Source organism: Gobius niger (genome assembly GCF_951799975.1).
Source record: "Gobius niger genome assembly, chromosome: 3".
Lineage (NCBI taxonomy): Eukaryota > Metazoa > Chordata > Actinopteri > Gobiiformes > Gobiidae > Gobius > Gobius niger.
In genome coordinates, this window is record NC_136854.1 from 19,588,633 (window position 1) to 19,604,502 (window position 15,870).

The 15,870-nt window shown below is 42.0% G+C and overlaps 2 protein-coding genes across 2 annotated transcripts in view; one reads left to right on the plus strand and one right to left on the minus strand.

Annotated features, from left to right (window-relative positions):
• Positions 1-11,393, minus strand: part of gstcd (glutathione S-transferase, C-terminal domain containing) — a 66,302-nt gene extending 54,909 nt beyond the window's left edge. The window contains exons 1-5 of the mRNA XM_079553842.1: positions 11,313-11,393; positions 10,792-11,203; positions 10,105-10,539; positions 8,453-8,713; positions 5,926-6,019 (exon numbers count right to left, since the gene is read on the minus strand). Of these exons, the coding sequence (XP_079409968.1) occupies positions 5,926-6,019; positions 8,453-8,713; positions 10,105-10,539; positions 10,792-11,199 (1,198 nt within the window). The 5' untranslated portion in view covers positions 11,200-11,203; positions 11,313-11,393. The remainder of the gene's footprint in view (positions 1-5,925; positions 6,020-8,452; positions 8,714-10,104; positions 10,540-10,791; positions 11,204-11,312) is intronic.
• Positions 11,394-11,629: 236 nt separating this feature from the next.
• On the plus strand, positions 11,630-15,824 carry ints12 (integrator complex subunit 12). The gene is made up of 7 exons (XM_079552781.1): positions 11,630-11,742; positions 12,289-12,453; positions 12,568-12,726; positions 12,875-13,056; positions 13,146-13,305; positions 13,385-13,543; positions 15,100-15,824. The coding sequence occupies exons 2-7, from the start codon at positions 12,298-12,300 to the stop codon at positions 15,634-15,636; spliced, it is 1,353 nt and encodes a 450-aa protein (XP_079408907.1). The 5' UTR covers positions 11,630-11,742; positions 12,289-12,297; the 3' UTR covers positions 15,637-15,824.
• Positions 15,825-15,870: the final 46 nt, after the last annotated feature.

The following is a 15,870-nucleotide window of genomic DNA, read 5'->3' on the forward strand; positions in this document are numbered from 1 at the left end:
AGTAGTAGTGATGAAGTAATAATGTAGCTTCAGAAAAAACAGCACAGGGAAGTGTCTAATACGTAAAAATGAATTATGTCTTAAGGCTACACTATACCAGAGAATTTATGCGAAAACCTGGCCAGGGAGTGCAAATCCAAAATGTACAATCGAAGAATGTGTTTAAGGAACTGAAAAGAGAGGGGGGGGGGGGGTATTGGCACAAAGTTGAGATGTTTTAGTGATAGATTTAGAGAATCATTGAAAAGATCATTTTACGACACGACTGCAATAAACCCTGGACTTGGAAATAGGTTATGTGTACAATGTTCGAGAGTTTTATGTTGAAATGAATGAAGCAGGTCTTGACAAATCTTGGTCATTCACTGTTTTTGAAAGAAATAACTTGGCATATCCACGAGCGGCAGAATTGGATTTGGAGGGACAATTGCGCGTCTGTGCTTGAATAATGCCATCAATTTCTGTTATAGGAGTTAAAAAATATCTCAATTCAGTTAAGTTTTGCTGACCGAAAAGACAGCAACCTTTGTGGCATTTATAAAACTGGATGGTCCCAGTAATTTATTTCTTTATTTTTTTTTAACCACAAACAAGGTCTCAACTTGCATTCTGGTGATATTAAACTATGGGCTCTTTAGACTGGTATCCAATGGCGCACAATCAACAACCAACCTGAAGCTGACTTACATTGTGTTGTCTCCCAAGATGCAACATGAAGAGGATATGATTCAAAGTCAGAACGCATAAGAACTGAGGTTTCAACAAGTATCTGCAACAAGTCCTGAGCGAATTCCCATCAAGGCAAAGGTGAAAATATGTCAAAACTCAAATACTGGATGTGTCTAGACTGCCTTGTGGCTATTACTGTTTCACCTCACCTGACACAGTCCATCTTTCCTCCTTCTGCTCTTACAGCGCTTTGGGTATACCGGTGTAGTAGGAGTCTGTTAGTGAATTGTGTGATAGCAGAACAGGAATGTAATGCCAAGCAGTGTGCCTCCTTATCCTTCAGAGAAGAGTATTTTCCACTAACACTACCTAGAACACAGTTTGTGGGTTGATTGCTCTGACCCTGATGGGACAAAAGCTTTTGTATCAGCAACTTTTGTTGCTTTAAAAGAGATAACGAGTTCTTGGATTTGTGTGTTCCTTCTCCATTCACACAAGGCTCTTTCTTGAGTTGGCCAAGTGTTTGAAAAGAATTCAGAATATAGCCTGCAGTGGGTTCAGAAAGTTTTAAGACTAGTTTTAATTATTTCCATCCATCCATTTTCTTCCACTTTATCCAGGGCCGGGTGGCGGGGGCAGCAGTCTCAGCAGAGATGCCCAAACAGTCTCAGCAGAGATGCCTCCTGGTGGGACATAGTCCCACTAGGAGGCATCTGAAACAGATGCCCTAGCCACCTCAGCTGGCTCCTTTCGATGTGAAGGAGCAGCAACTCTACTCCGAGCTCCTCCCGGGTAACTGAGCTATATATGAGTTAGAAAAGAAAAACTACTTAAAGCAGTACTAAGTTACATGTTTACCTTAATAAATCCTTTTTGTTGTCCCTCTGGGGGTAATACAAGTGTTAATGGGATGATTGGGGGGTCTTTCATCTCCCCCTGGTGTCTCTGGCCAGAAAACCACAATTGCAACTGTGCTGCCTACGGGTCGGATACACACTAATAGAAACATGAAGAAGTTAACAGGCTAACGGGCAAAGCTAACTGCAGGCTAGCGCCACATAAACAGTATTTACAGCCAAGTTTGAGTGAAAGAAATTATCTCCATTGTGTAATTGGATGTACAATATCCCTCTCTCCCTTTGTCTTTTCTGTCAGCGTAGTATTTACTCTCACAGACAATTAATGAGTAAAAAAACGCAACATGCTACAACACCTGCAGTGGTGCTTATGGCCTTTAGGGGCATGAGTTACTTAGTACTGCTTTAAAGCCACAACATGTGACAAGTCACCCAACAAATATAATATAATAAAATCAAAGCATTTATTTTACCACAGACTTTTTCATATTGTTGAGCGGCTCACCTCTCCAAATGATGCTTTACAGGCAACTGGTAACTGGTATCTTTCCCACTTGAAACTGTTAGCTCATACGATGCTAACGTTATATGAACGTTTCTCCAAACCAGATATAACTAAAAACATGCGACATAATGTTGAAAGCTGTGAAAAGTTGCGTTCACTTCACTGATGGTGTTGTTACAGTTTTATCATTAGCTGCGCTCCCTCCTATCTCAGATCTGAACTCGTAGCAGTCTGGACATCTCAGAGTTTAAAAGTTGTAATTACCAGTTCAAGTGGCGGTTTCCTCTGAATTTTTCCAAGTGGGAGATGGAAAATTTACCAGCTACCAGTTGCCTGGAACGCACCATCAAGAGGTGACTTGTAACTTTACTGGGAGTGGGACATGTACAGCTCGTCTACATCGAGATGTTGACTAAAGACAGCCAAAAATGACATTTAGATAGTTTAGGTCCTCATCTGAATAAAATGATACATGAAAACATAAGAATTTCAAGCAAAGAAAGCTTTTGGCAAGTCAAAGTTTATAAATAAACATCAGCTTAAACTAAATAAAAAATACACATACAAAGAGAAAAAAATCAACTGCACCCCAAATGGGCCGTTACTGCCATATAATTGGCTGTGAACCTGTTGATTAAACTGCCCTCTGATGATAATAAAATTTGGCCAAAGTAGACATTTTGATTTTGATTACGTTTTTATTAATTGCACAGCCCTTTATGAGCGGAAGTGCACATTTTTAAACATATTCCTTACAATTCAGGTATCAGACTTGTTCTGACAAACAGGAAAAAAAAAGAGGGGTATGAATGACTACTTCCCGAACCCACTGTATAAAAGCCGCTAGAAGATTGGTAGCTACAAAAGGTGCGGTTGATTTGAAGACTTTCCCATTTGGGGGTTAATGAGCTTCTCACTGCAGTAATCCCTGCTTCGCTCGCACGTAAAATTAATCAAGTGCACAGCTGCCAGTCACTTAAGCGCCAGTACACACTCTCCATTAAGACCTGGCAATCAGGGGCTAATCATTTAGTTTTACAGACTGACAAGACTCCAGGAGCTCGTATTTACTACACACGCCAGCTGCAATGCATTTTAAAGGCAAGTTAATAAGCAATATAAAGCAACACTCCGCAGGATTACAAGATTAACCAGAAAAAAAGTCAATAGTCAGTAATTAATTCACCAGTCGTAAGGCCGGGTTTCTGCTTTCCTCTTCACTCTTGTGCTGTGATTTTTCTGTGCTTTTTACTGTCGTCTAGGGCCTTTTCTACATTGATGGATAGGATTAGAAACATTTAGCGAGCAGGTCTTTTTCTTTGCTACGGTAATACAGTATAGAAAGCATGACTGCCGTTAAATGTAAATTATTTGAGAATAAGTTGGCATGGGCTAAAGAGCACTTCATAAAGAGCCACGCGCCAGATTTAATGTGTTTCTTTCGCAGACTCGAGACTAAATACAATACATTTTGAAGGACTAAAAGTACTTTACATGTATCCTGTGGAAAAAAACAAAAACAAACTGAAACAATTTTGGTTCCAAGAATAGCACACTTTGAGGTTTGTAGCAAAAAAATAGAAAGAAAAAAAAAAGATATGAAATGAGATTTTAAAGCCCCTAGAGGCCATAAGCACCACTGCAGGTGTCGTAGCACGTTGAATTTGTTTTACTCATTAATTGTCCGTGAGAGTAAATACTACACTGACAGAAAAGACAAAGGGAGAGAGGGATATTGTACATTGTGCCACAACCCAATTACACAATGGAGATCATTTTTCTCACTCAAACGTAGCTGTAAATACTGTTGAAACCCACAGATAGTTTTGCCCGTTAGCCTGCTAGCTTCTTCTTCGTGATTCCATTAGTGTCTATTGCGCCTCCGGGTCGGAGCAGGGAAAGTTGCAAGCATGGTTTTCTGGCCAGAGACCCCAGGGGGAGATGAAAGACCCCACAATCATTCCATCAACACTTGTATTACCTCCAGAGGGACTACGAAAAGGATTTACTAAGGTAAACAAGTTAAAAATTAGTACAACATACAGTGGGACTACCAGAATGTTAATTAATTATATACATTTTAATTCATACCTTTATCATCAAGCCATTGAGTGGCAGCTAAAGTCCACCACCTTTTGTGTGGTAGCTAAAGTCCATTCACAGTCAGCAGTTCATTCTGTGGCTGATAGTGTGGCACCAGTTTCCATCAATCTGTAGCTTAACAAGAATCTTATTACCCCTAGTGCCTTTGGAAACAACTTTTACCGTGTGATAAAATCAAGTCTGTAATGCTCAAATAACTGCAGCTAACGCCACCGTTTATATTAAGGAAACTGAAGAGATTCAGAACAAAGAACCATCTGCACTGATGGCATTTCTAACCTTTCCACTGACAAGTTGTTAGCAGAAATGTGAATTTCAATTTATGGTACAGTTACACAATTACTCTAATTGCTTTCCTCTGGGAAATCTTTGCTCAGTGTTGCATTATGTGACAATTATAAACTTGACCTTTTAAAGAACTACGCTCTTCCAAGAGAAACACCACAAAAGTGAAAAGAGCTCATTAATTCACATTGGAATATGAAAATATTTATTTCTGTGTGTAAATACACTTGTCTTTGTCTTTATCAAAGTTTAATGTTGTGTAACCTCCATCAGTTATCGCCCGCTCCGTTGGCTGAGCGAGGATCATTAACATGCCTTCCAACACGGCTATCTCGCTAATACAGGCGCGGCGCGTTCGAGAGAAACAACACGCATCGGGGCTGAGATTTATTTGGTCTGCTGTGCCTGTGCCACCCGAGGCACCAATCAACAGGCCTTGCACTGCCTATTAGAGTCTGCACCCAGCGCTGTCACACACTCGAGTCTCCTGCTCACTGCCACAGACCCATTCACTTTTTCACAACGGCAGAAGAAGAGGGATAATGTATGGAGATAAGCACTTTACAATTCATTAGGAGGGCTCACGGGAACCAACGCACGGAGCCAGGGCTCTGCAATGTGTTAGCGCTAATGTTGTGTTGTCTTCCCACTGGCAAGGCGCGGCAGAAAAACACCAGACTACCGTGGCACAGGGAGCTTTTATGTAAATATTTTGTCAGCTTGCACTCCTGCATGTTAAGTATGGCACCAAAGACAGACTCAAGGCACAATACAGTCAAACGGTTGAACCATATTGGATTTGTCAGATTTTTTTTAAGATGCATTTCCAAAACATGGAATATTGGTGTTTTTTTAAGTCAAGCCATGTGATAGTGAAGCCTTTTCAACTGTGTGCATTGGAGCTCTTGATCTGCACTTTGCCACCAGCCACTTAGCAACTCTTATCTTCATGGAAAATTCATCCTGCAGTTTGCATTTAGTGCAGGTGGAAAACTTCAAACAATATTGTATATACTAGAGCAGAGAAATGCAAGAAGGATTTGAACAATAACAGAATAGAAATGCTTGTTTTGGATTTATTTTGTTTCTTTGTAACAGTCCAGTCCAGAAGATTTCAAACTTAGCAGAAAAAAGTGTTTTTGGAATTTCGTTTATATAACATTATGGCGTTTTCGAATAAATAAGCATGCAGATTACAGATGGAGACGCACAAGCATTTTATTTACGCATCAACTGTAAGCCAGTCAATTACTGCTTGGTTTTGCCCTTTATGTAATTCTCATTTCACATTGTGCTCTCTGTATAATTGATTCTGATAAAGCTAATCCACTACATTTGTTTTGCCTTAAATTCGGATTTTGTAACTATGCTTTACTGGGATTAGGGTTTAGACGGAATACTATTTGTCTAAAGAGCCACATGCACACAAAGAAAAGAGGATCACATGTGGGATTTGAAGGGGAAAAGTGCAAGCGAGAGTGGGATGACGCAGCAATCTGAATTTACCTTCTGTGGGGTTGATCGCCTCTGGCAACTGCTCCCACGGGAGGGTCCAGGCGGGGCACGGATGAGGAGAGAACGCAGCCTCGATGCCATTTTCCTGTGGGAGGAGCGAACACATAGCACAAATGCACAAGTTACCATAGAAACCCATCTTCAGCGGCGAGGTGGTCTGGCCCAAAACGGGTGTAATGAGGGAACTGCAAAGTAAAGGGCTCTTCAACAGACGCGTTGTTGTTTTATTTGAAGTAATGTTCCCAAAGAGTGCAGGAAGACACTTCGTTTGAGCTTCACAATGAGCTATGCAACAAATAGAAGACCAGTCAAAGGCTTGGCTTGCATTGCCTTGCATTAACGGATAATTATTCAGTTTAGATCACTGACTGTGTGAGGCAACACTGCGCATGGGATGATGGCTTGGCACCCATTCAGTTATTTAGCCCAAGGCGGCTCCCCTTATCGCCTATGCCATGGGCTGCCCCTAGGCCTCATGTGAAAGGCAAATCTGCAACGGAGTCAAGCGTAGGAAAAAGCATGATTAAAAAAAAATTCTACTTTTCTGCTTTAAAAATGTCTTCCTCCTGGTTATAAATAAACCTGGTAACTGTACATCTCCCGTCAGGAAAGCCCTTATTTTCACTAGAGTCTCAGAATAAGCTGCCTTCTTATTTGTAGGCCTCACGCACAAAGACCTGTCAGTCAAACCCCAGGGAAAATGCATTTGGCCTCCTGAACATAGGTTGGAGACGGTAATGTTTACATTTTTGTGTCCACAGCTCATTGCGCCGGCTGTGTGTGCTGTCTGAGTGGCATGCGCTGCTGTGATCGGTGGAGTGGGAAAGTGGTAGCGTTTATGGGGCATTCATAAAGCGGATAGTGTGCAGAGATGGGGCCGGCGCGTCTGGTTAGCAGCGGTGAAAGATCATAGCATCACTATGACAGTATATCAGAACACTATTCTTAGTATACATAACGTTCAATATGGAAACACACATACTTGCAGGATGTTAATCTAGAAGCGTCTCAGTCTTACAAAAGTTTTTTTTTTTTTTTATGTATACAAATCCTGCTTTCAAGTTTGCTATTGAACTATTAGCACTCAGAGCACTAACTTCTTTATCTTCATCTTTACGCTTCAACAATTAAACCTATCCCATGCCTCTCCTTTGCACATTTTGTCAGCTGTAATACATTTTTCCAACAACTACTTTCAAGAAGGTAGCGAATTATGACTCTAATATTGACTGATGGCTCATTTTCCACTTAAAGTCCTCAGTATCTTGATAATACATTGTATATTAGCACATACTTACAGTAGTGTTGTGGCCGAGACACCACAACAGCTGCGGCACAGACATGGCTGTGGCGACATGCAGCCATCCTTGTAATCCCTTCAGGCGGAGAGAGAATGGTGGCTATTGTTTGCACACAGTCCTCTCCGTGTTAATGTGTGATTTCACCCTACCGTCAAAACTGTCATTTGTGCACGTCTGCGCCTAGCAACACTTCATCCGGCAACACGGTGCACTCTAAAAAAAAAAAACACCCCCTCCTCTAGCCTGATTCCTGACCACCCAGTGCTCACAGCCCACTCAAATCCCACTTGCCCACTCCTAAAACCAGATATTATTTGGGAAATTTAGCCAGTTAGGAACAGAAATGGCAGAAAGGAGAAGGCAACAAAGCCAAGTAAGAGTCCTGAGGCTCAAAAGTGAAAGGTTGGTGAAGGCCAAGAGTACAGAAGTGGCCCTTATCTTAAATGTTACATTAATATTTATTTAGTTGAGTATGGAGCCAAGCATTTTATCAAGTCTTTTTTTTTTTTAATACCCACATTGCAATCACACTGGAAAGCTCAGCCATTGGCTAAACAAGCTTTTCTCCCAATGCTCAGAAAAGGTACTTAGCCAGGCATTATACAGTACACGGTTTTGCATAGCTGTTATTGCACAGTTAAAAGCATAGGCTAAAGGGTACACTCTCTGCAGTAACAGTTAAGGTAACTGTGTCTGCTGAGAATCACGAGCCGCGCATTTTAGAAACACTGCAGGTATACGGTAAAGAAGAAGAGTTGTGATTCAATATGTAAAAGCTAGGGGCATAGTGAATGTTTTATAATGCATGTTGGCTTAGGGTGGGTATAAATGTGGAGATACTTCAATAGTCTTTGTCAGGTTCAGTCTTTGACACCTGTACATTTGATGCAGACATTGTTTACAGTTGTGTGTATTGTTAGCTAAAAGTTACATGTGAAAACAGTGTAAACTGAGAGGTCATGTTCTAACAACAGAAAATTCCAAGTGCCAATGACTGTCTCTGCCAGAAGCCAAAACATTAGCGCAGAGCCACACTGGTGTGGGCATCTGAGCTGGAAACTGAAGCATAAAATTATGGGATAATGGTTAACAACCAGTTCCAGCCTCTAGCCACTTTATCTCCACTTCAGCAGAACACAATTTGCCTTCAGTGTACAAACTTGTTAAAACACAGACATTTGGAGATGACAGAGCCTGATAAAAAAGTGAAGACATACTCTGAGTTTGGTCAGTGTTGGCCTCGGGCCACCAACAAACTGCAGCTGCTGGCTGGTCTCCTCACGCTCCAGCAGGCTGGATGGGCCGTGCTGCTCCGCAGGCTCTGAGGGGCTGAACGAGGGAGGCTGAGGGGTGACGAGAGTTATCCCACAGGCTTTAGCTGCACGCTGCACCCCTGGTACCTCCTGCACATTGCTGTACCAGCGCAACAGATGGGGTAGGCAGTTTAGAGCATTCTTTGCACCAGTTTGAAGAGAACTCTATAAAAGACAAGTTGAGAAGAAAAATAAGGAGGTGAAGAAACAATCCAGTATTGATTAAATGACTCATCATTTTAATGCTCCAAAAGGAATTCAGTGTAGCGCACACAAGAAACCAAACTCAAAATAAAGTTGAGAATGGAAAAACACAAAATGTGACCTGCTGGGACCGAGGGACTAAAGCAGTGTAGAGAAAACAACTGACTAAAAGTAGGGACATGAGCAGTGAGCGGACAGGCAGGTAAACAGTGTCAGGGCACTGGCAGGCTTGAGACACAAGTTTTAGTACAAGTACTGGAGTGGAAAGGATGTGTCGTTCTGCATCTGCCCTGGACAGAGATGGCCGCTAACAGGAGACATGCTACACTGAGTGTGAAACTGAAAACCACTGGAGCACAGCTGACTACTAAAAGCCTCATTGTGAGAACTCAAGTTCATTCCCACAGTGACCAGAGCTCCACAGAGATCCATAGCTTCACTACTCGTAACATACCACTGCTCACCAGTACCAAGAGGCCATGCTGAAATTTGAAATACTGTCTTTAAAATTTAAAATATGTATGAAGGCTACAGGCCAACCTACCCAGAACTTCTTGATCAGCTGCACAGAGAAACGTGGTTCAAGAAAAAAGTTACTGAAATGCATTTCAACCTTGTGTATCTGAATAGATTCCCTCCCACTGACTCTTATCGCCCTTTGCCAGGTGCACAGACCACCAGAGAGCGCAAGACTTGCCAAGTGTGATGCTGTGCAGCTCCTAGACAGCACTTAGAGCATGGACACATCTGAAGAGCCTGGAGTACTGCCAACCTTGACCACTGTCGTATAACCATGGGTCATGAACTATTTTCCCTATTAGAATAAGCATATTATGAGGAACCACTAACTACATGCAATAGGATTATTCACCTCTGACACAGGATGAAAGGAGGCAGCTGAAATTTAAGCTTTGCAATATCATCCTTACTTTTTGTTACACATCCATCGGGTAAAATATAAAATGAACCAAAAAAAACATGTCAACAGTCACTCATTAGTCAAGCCAGCTTCAGTTCAGATTCAGTAGACTTAACCACCCTCTGCGTGGTGGCACTGACAACAATCTTTTGGTTAACTCTGCTTAAAAAATGGGTCTTTTTGAAATACTTTAACAAACTTTACATTTGAGGGGACAGTTTTGCAATTGAAAAGTAGTAGAGCTGACCAAACGAAATGTTGGTTCCTGACAGAGTTAGAAAATTAGATTATTATGTGAAAAAATAACTATCTTAAATAAAAGACAAAATGGGGAAAATGTGAGTTTTAAAGACATGTTGTACCTCACAGTGATTCTTTTTGTCAGCTCGTTAGCAGTGAAGGGCCACATACATCATAGTGTCAAGACTCTTACCAGATACTGATGGATGCAGGGGAGTAGGACCACATCAGTCAAAGTGAAGTACAGCCCTTCAGCGAACACATGCTCCAGAGTCGGCAGTTCTGTCGTTTTCACTTTCCTGATCTCAGAGCTCTCTCTAGCGGCCGACTGTGGATCTGCATCAAAGGACAACTTGGCAAGTGCCGCGTCAAGCTCAAGTCTGTCATTGGTCTGTGTGGGGTCACAGTCGGCGCTCCCTTGTGTTGATTGCTTTTCCTTTTGTTTCTGTTGCTTGAGTTTCTGTCTTCTGATTTTGTCGTCATTGTGAACTTTAACAGGTTCCGATAGATGTTGTTCCAGGGCGAGGATGGGCAGCGGGAGCTGGGTTTCTAGATCAGAAGGATTTCTTAAATGTCCCTCAACAGAATATGGGATGCCCAGTTCACATAGTCTTGTCCACTTGCTAACCTGAAGAAGAAACAAAATTAAATCCATGCCAACATTTTCAAAATCTCACACACATCCATTTGATATAGTCCTTATAAGCAGATTAATGACAGGAGAAAATAACACAGGCCATTCATAATTTCAGTACATCTCAAAGGGGCCTACTACGATCCAAAATATTTAGCAGTTTCACTCACTTACCAGTACCAGCCCATAAAAGCCTGTAAATGTAAAAAGAATGTACAAACAAAAGGTTACAAAAAAAATTTATACCTCAGCGCAAGCCTTGAGACATGTCTTTTTAAAGCCCAGTAAAGCCAGCACATCATTCCTAGACGGGTTTGCTTCCAAAGTCCTGTTGATGATGTGCCTAAGTACCACAGCCAGTCCAGCCCTGCACAGCCTCCCAGTCTCATCCAGGACTGAGGGCAGCCGACAACCCCTGACCAGCGGGGGGAGACACTCCATCCCAACATGGGACGCATTCAGAAAAGTGGGGATGTGAGCTTTGAGGGGTTCACAGTTGCCAGGCGTGGGGGACACCAGGGAAACTTGAAATGATGTACAGTCACAGTACGACAAGAGGAATAGGACCACAGACGTGTGCAAGGGGAGGCGAGGCTCTCCATCCTCGTTGTGAACCTCTAAGTACAGAACTGGACACTTTTCGTGGGCTTTCATATTTCTAAAAAAAATAAAATAAAAATAACGTCAGTTCTCATCAAGACATTAGCTATGAAGCGTGTGATAACATATAAGAACACGGTTACAAATCATAATCAAAAAGTACTTACCGATTCACCAATAACAAAACAAAAACACCGGTTTTTCGACCCACGTTGCATTGAACTTCCTGGAAGCTCCTTCAGCCCTTTTCTCAACGCTACCATAGCCCCACAGCGCCATCTACTGCTAGAGTTCCTAAACTACACTCCAGTCTAAGAAATTAATGTTATTATCATAAAAGCTGCAAAAGTAATTGGTAATTATTAAAAAGACAGAAATGTTCATATACGATGGTAAGTTAAATACATAGATGTATGTATATACTGCTGTACAAGGTTCCGCAATGATTCTTGTACAGACCGGAAGCATTTAATAGTTGCACGGCCTGTATTTGGAAGGAAAAGCCGTCAGTACTGGCCGCTTATTCCTTTGAAAGGGGAGTTTCAGCGCAAGTCTTTATCCCACTGACGTCTATCGATTGAAAGAACATACTTTAAGGTGAGTGGTTGTTATAATAATCCATTTTAATGTGAATGACTTTGCAATTTCCTTCTACGGGATGTCTACGGTGCCGCCGGGGTACACTTCGTACACTCGGGCGTCCGCACTCGTTGTTACTGGGATACAACAACTGAAGTCAGTAACTGTTTTAATATGGGCTTTTAGCGGTCAGTTTTAGTACTATAAACTCTTCTTTGCCCTGGATAATCATTAAACGGTCTGTAATAATCTTTAATATAATGTATTTTCTTTTATGACAACAATCAAGACTGTCATTTACTGTCATCTTTTTCTTTTCTTTTCTTCTTCGCTTTTTATTGAAACACCAACATTCACATCGGGCATTAATATAACAATACCTATGTAGCCTCTTCGTCATTTTACCGAGAAAAGAGGTTTGGAGATTTAAAAGAAAAAAATCTATTGTCCTGGCCATGATGAGCAGCAGAACAGACAATGTTGAGGGCTCTTTTGTGCTGTGTTTTTAAACAGTTGCATACTAACTTATAACTTATGTCTCAAAAGTGGTTGTTTACCTTACAGTCTAGTGCCATGGCTGGACCAGTCACCCTGGAGTTGGACCCTATATTCTTGAAGGGTCTGAGTTACCTTCATTCCAAGAGCAAAGACTCTGCAGAGAAACTCAAAGCACTGCTTGATGAAGCCCTTGCAAGGGGGAGTGACACATCCTACCGCTCATTGCAAAAAGTATGTTTTTTTATATGAATTATTTTTGTGACATTGGTTGCCTGAAATCATTTGTTTTTTTTCAATTCCTGGCTTGTTCTAGTGATGTACTAAGTCTGATTTTGATTTTCACAGGATACAGAAATCTCCAAGGGGTCCATTTCTAAACTCAGCTTGAATAAGCAGGATTCCAAGTCATCATCTAGTTCTTCATCCTCCAGCAGTAGCAGTGGAAGTAGTAAATCGAGCTCAGAAAAGAGCAAAAAAGAGGTAGAGAAGAGGTCCGCTGAGAAGGTAATGTGGCTCATTGTCAAATGTGTACAAGTTAATAAATAGTGATGTTTAACATTTTTGTAGCCCACATTTCATACTTGTGCGATAACGTGTATTTCTCATGCCCCCCTTGCAGTAAGTCATTGTGTTTACAATTTTTGATCTATAGGTGAGAATTGAATTGTCAGATGTGGACCCGCCAAAGAAGCCTCGACTGGAAAAACAGGAAAACCGCTCTTCACCGATCACTGTGCAAACCAGCAAAGACCTTGTGCCAAATATCAGTGATTATGATGAAACCAATGCAGACGATTTTGCCATGGAAATGGGACTGGCCTGCGTCGTTTGCAGGTGTCACACATTCTATGAAGAAGGCTTTATTACTTAATCTTACGAAAGTATAAAAGATCTCATCAGTTTCTGTATGTTTGCATCCAAAGGCAAATGACTGTGAGTATGGGTAACCAGCTGGTGGAGTGCCAGGAATGCCACAACTTGTACCACCAAGACTGCCACAAGCCCCAAGTTACGGACAAAGAAGTGAATGATCCACGACTTGTGTGGTACTGTGCCAGATGCACAAGACAAATGAAACGAATGGTTAGAAGCCGTGTGACATAATTACAAAAATTGCTGTATATTTTCTCCCATAAATGTGACTATTATCTGTCAAAATTAGGCGCAGAAACCTCCACAGAAGCCATCTCCTGTCTCCACATCATCAGCACCTGCTGTGAAAGACACTTTGGTGAAAAAGGCCGAGCTTAAATCGAAACCAGACACGTCGAGCACTTTTCAAGCAAGCACATTTCAAGCATTCAAAAGAACGGAGGTCAAGGTAATGCTGCATGTGTTGAGTACAGTCGATCAACATAATCACATTAGTGTCTCTCTTGACTCTGCAAATACAAGTCTGTCCAAAGTAACCATTTCAAAGATTTCCTCTTACAACTTTCTGCAAAATACGAAAACACAACATCCTTCACTTTCCTATGTTGGATAACAATCTAACATTTTCTAGAAGGTACAGCTGGTCTTGTTGACCTCTTAAGTCCCACCTGAACCGAGGCACATTTTCTCTAGATTGGCTTTACCCAAATATAAAAGCTTCTTGAAAAGTGTCAAAATAGCAATAAAATTGTGACAGAAACAAGGATGAAAGGGCAACAAAAGAGTGACAGAAAAGTGCTGATAATGATGAAAAAGTGACAACAATGCGAGGAAAAAGATCCGTTTAGATTAGTTTTGTAGGTGTTAGCTTTCAAATGAGGGGTTTCCCTGGCCAGAGGCTGTAACTAGTGATGGTCGAGTGATGCCTTGTAACACTTTTAGGCTTTCCTAGCAAAAAGGTGTTGTACCTTCCAAGGCTTTGAGCTGTTTCATTCTGTTTGAACACTGACCTCTTGTGGACAAACTTTATTATTGTGACTTCTCATAAACCTAAAGTAACCTAACCTAACACGACTGAAGCACCAACACAATCATGTGGAAGAGAAGTTTCAAACAGACGTGTGGCAGTTTTATTATTTGCAGCCTGAAATTGATGTTTGAATGATCAAATCAATAATAGACCGATAAATAAGAGTCATTTTCCTTGTAACGTGGGTCTGTGCTCCGTGGAGCTCCAGTGGGCGAGGCCTCAGTCACCTGCGGCTCTGCTGCTCAAAGGCAGGACATCAATGCGGTATCTTTTTACCTCATTCAGTCAGAGCTAATTTTGGCACTATTTGCTGTAGATGGTGCTCCTTACGTTTCCCTCGCCTGATCAGCTCCACGGCTGCTTTTGTATCTGTTCAAAAGCAGGACTTTGTAAAGAATAAGAAAATATATAGCATATAAAATGTATTCTGGCTGGCCCACAGCCACTTTCTTCACATGAACGTGGTTAAATGGGAAATGGGTGAAATACAGCACATTTATTTATCTATCACTAATGATTTACATCACTATATGGACAAGAAAACATCCGTTGTTGACAGTCACGTGACCAGATGTTACTGAAAGAGGCTCCGACGCAGTGTTTCGAAGTGATTTGCTTCAGGTAGAGCAATACAAGCTCTGGAGCGTTGAGTTTTTTGGCCATCACTAGCTGTAACCTTTTAGATTTGGGTAAACTGAACTGGAGAAAACGCACTTGGTGAAGGCAGGGGTTAAGAGGTTTTAATTTGCATCTCCTTGCCAATAACAACATGAAAGCCTTGGCCACAGCACTCTACTAGGCTCAATATTTAGATTTGATTACAGAAATACTGCTAGGATTATCAAATTGTTTAGATGAGAATACTGTAGTAATCTATTGCTTTCAGTAAATAGGTGGGACATGTGACTGAGCCTTTAATGTTATTTGCTACATTTCCTCCTGTGTATCATGTTCATTATGATTGTCTGATGCAGGCGTCCACTACTTCAGCAAACCCCACCAACAGCAGCGCCTCCTCCTCTGGCAGTGGTCTTACTGGCTGGGCGGCATTTGGTGCCAAAACCAGCTCTGCTTTGCCAACCAGCTCGAAACTGGGTTCCTCCAGCTCAAGCAGCAGCAAGACCCTGACCACTCCCCCGGGCCAGAAGCCTGCTGGGATGTCTGGACTATCCGGGGCTAAGTCGGGCCTCGGGGGGGCTAAGATTCCCAGCGGCGGTAATGGAAACGGCTCAAGCCAGGCTCCGCTTAAGCCGCCTCCACCTCTGACTCTGGGTAAGCAGCCAATAAACCGATCGTCGAGCGGGGAGAGCCAGGGAAAAGCTCCATCGGGGGCCGGATCTCCAGGAGCATCCCAGGCGAGCGCAGGGGGGAACGGGGGAGGGAACGGGAACAATGGGAACGGCTCAAAGGCGGCAGCAGGGGTCAAAGAGCCAACCTCCCAGGAGTCCCATGCTATGAAACGCCTACATCAGGTGAAAAAGAAAGCAGCGCAGAAGAAAATTAAGAAATAAATAGAACCTGTTCTAGTAAAACCAAATGTGTAAACAATGTGGAGTCAGTGCCAGAGGTCTGTGTGCGTAGTAACATCATGTATGTGGAGAAATACTACCTTATACTTGAATTTTCTTTGTTAAGTGCTGCCAGACTGTGTGTGCCTCATTTTGTTTTCTGCTAACTATTGGATGTCTGTTCCTTTTTACCAACATCATTAATAAACATATCCTTATTGAATCATATTAAAGTAC

Bases quoted from the DNA above. Each gene is read 5' to 3' on its own strand.
- ints12 (XM_079552781.1), top strand. From the start codon at position 12,298: ATGGCTGGACCAGTCACCCTGGAGTTGGACCCTATATTCTTGAAGGGT. The intron at 12,454-12,567 runs GTATGTTTTTTT...TGATTTTCACAG, and splicing joins CCTACCGCTCATTGCAAAAA to GATACAGAAATCTCCAAGGG. The intron at 13,544-15,099 runs GTAATGCTGCAT...TGTCTGATGCAG, and splicing joins TCAAAAGAACGGAGGTCAAG to GCGTCCACTACTTCAGCAAA.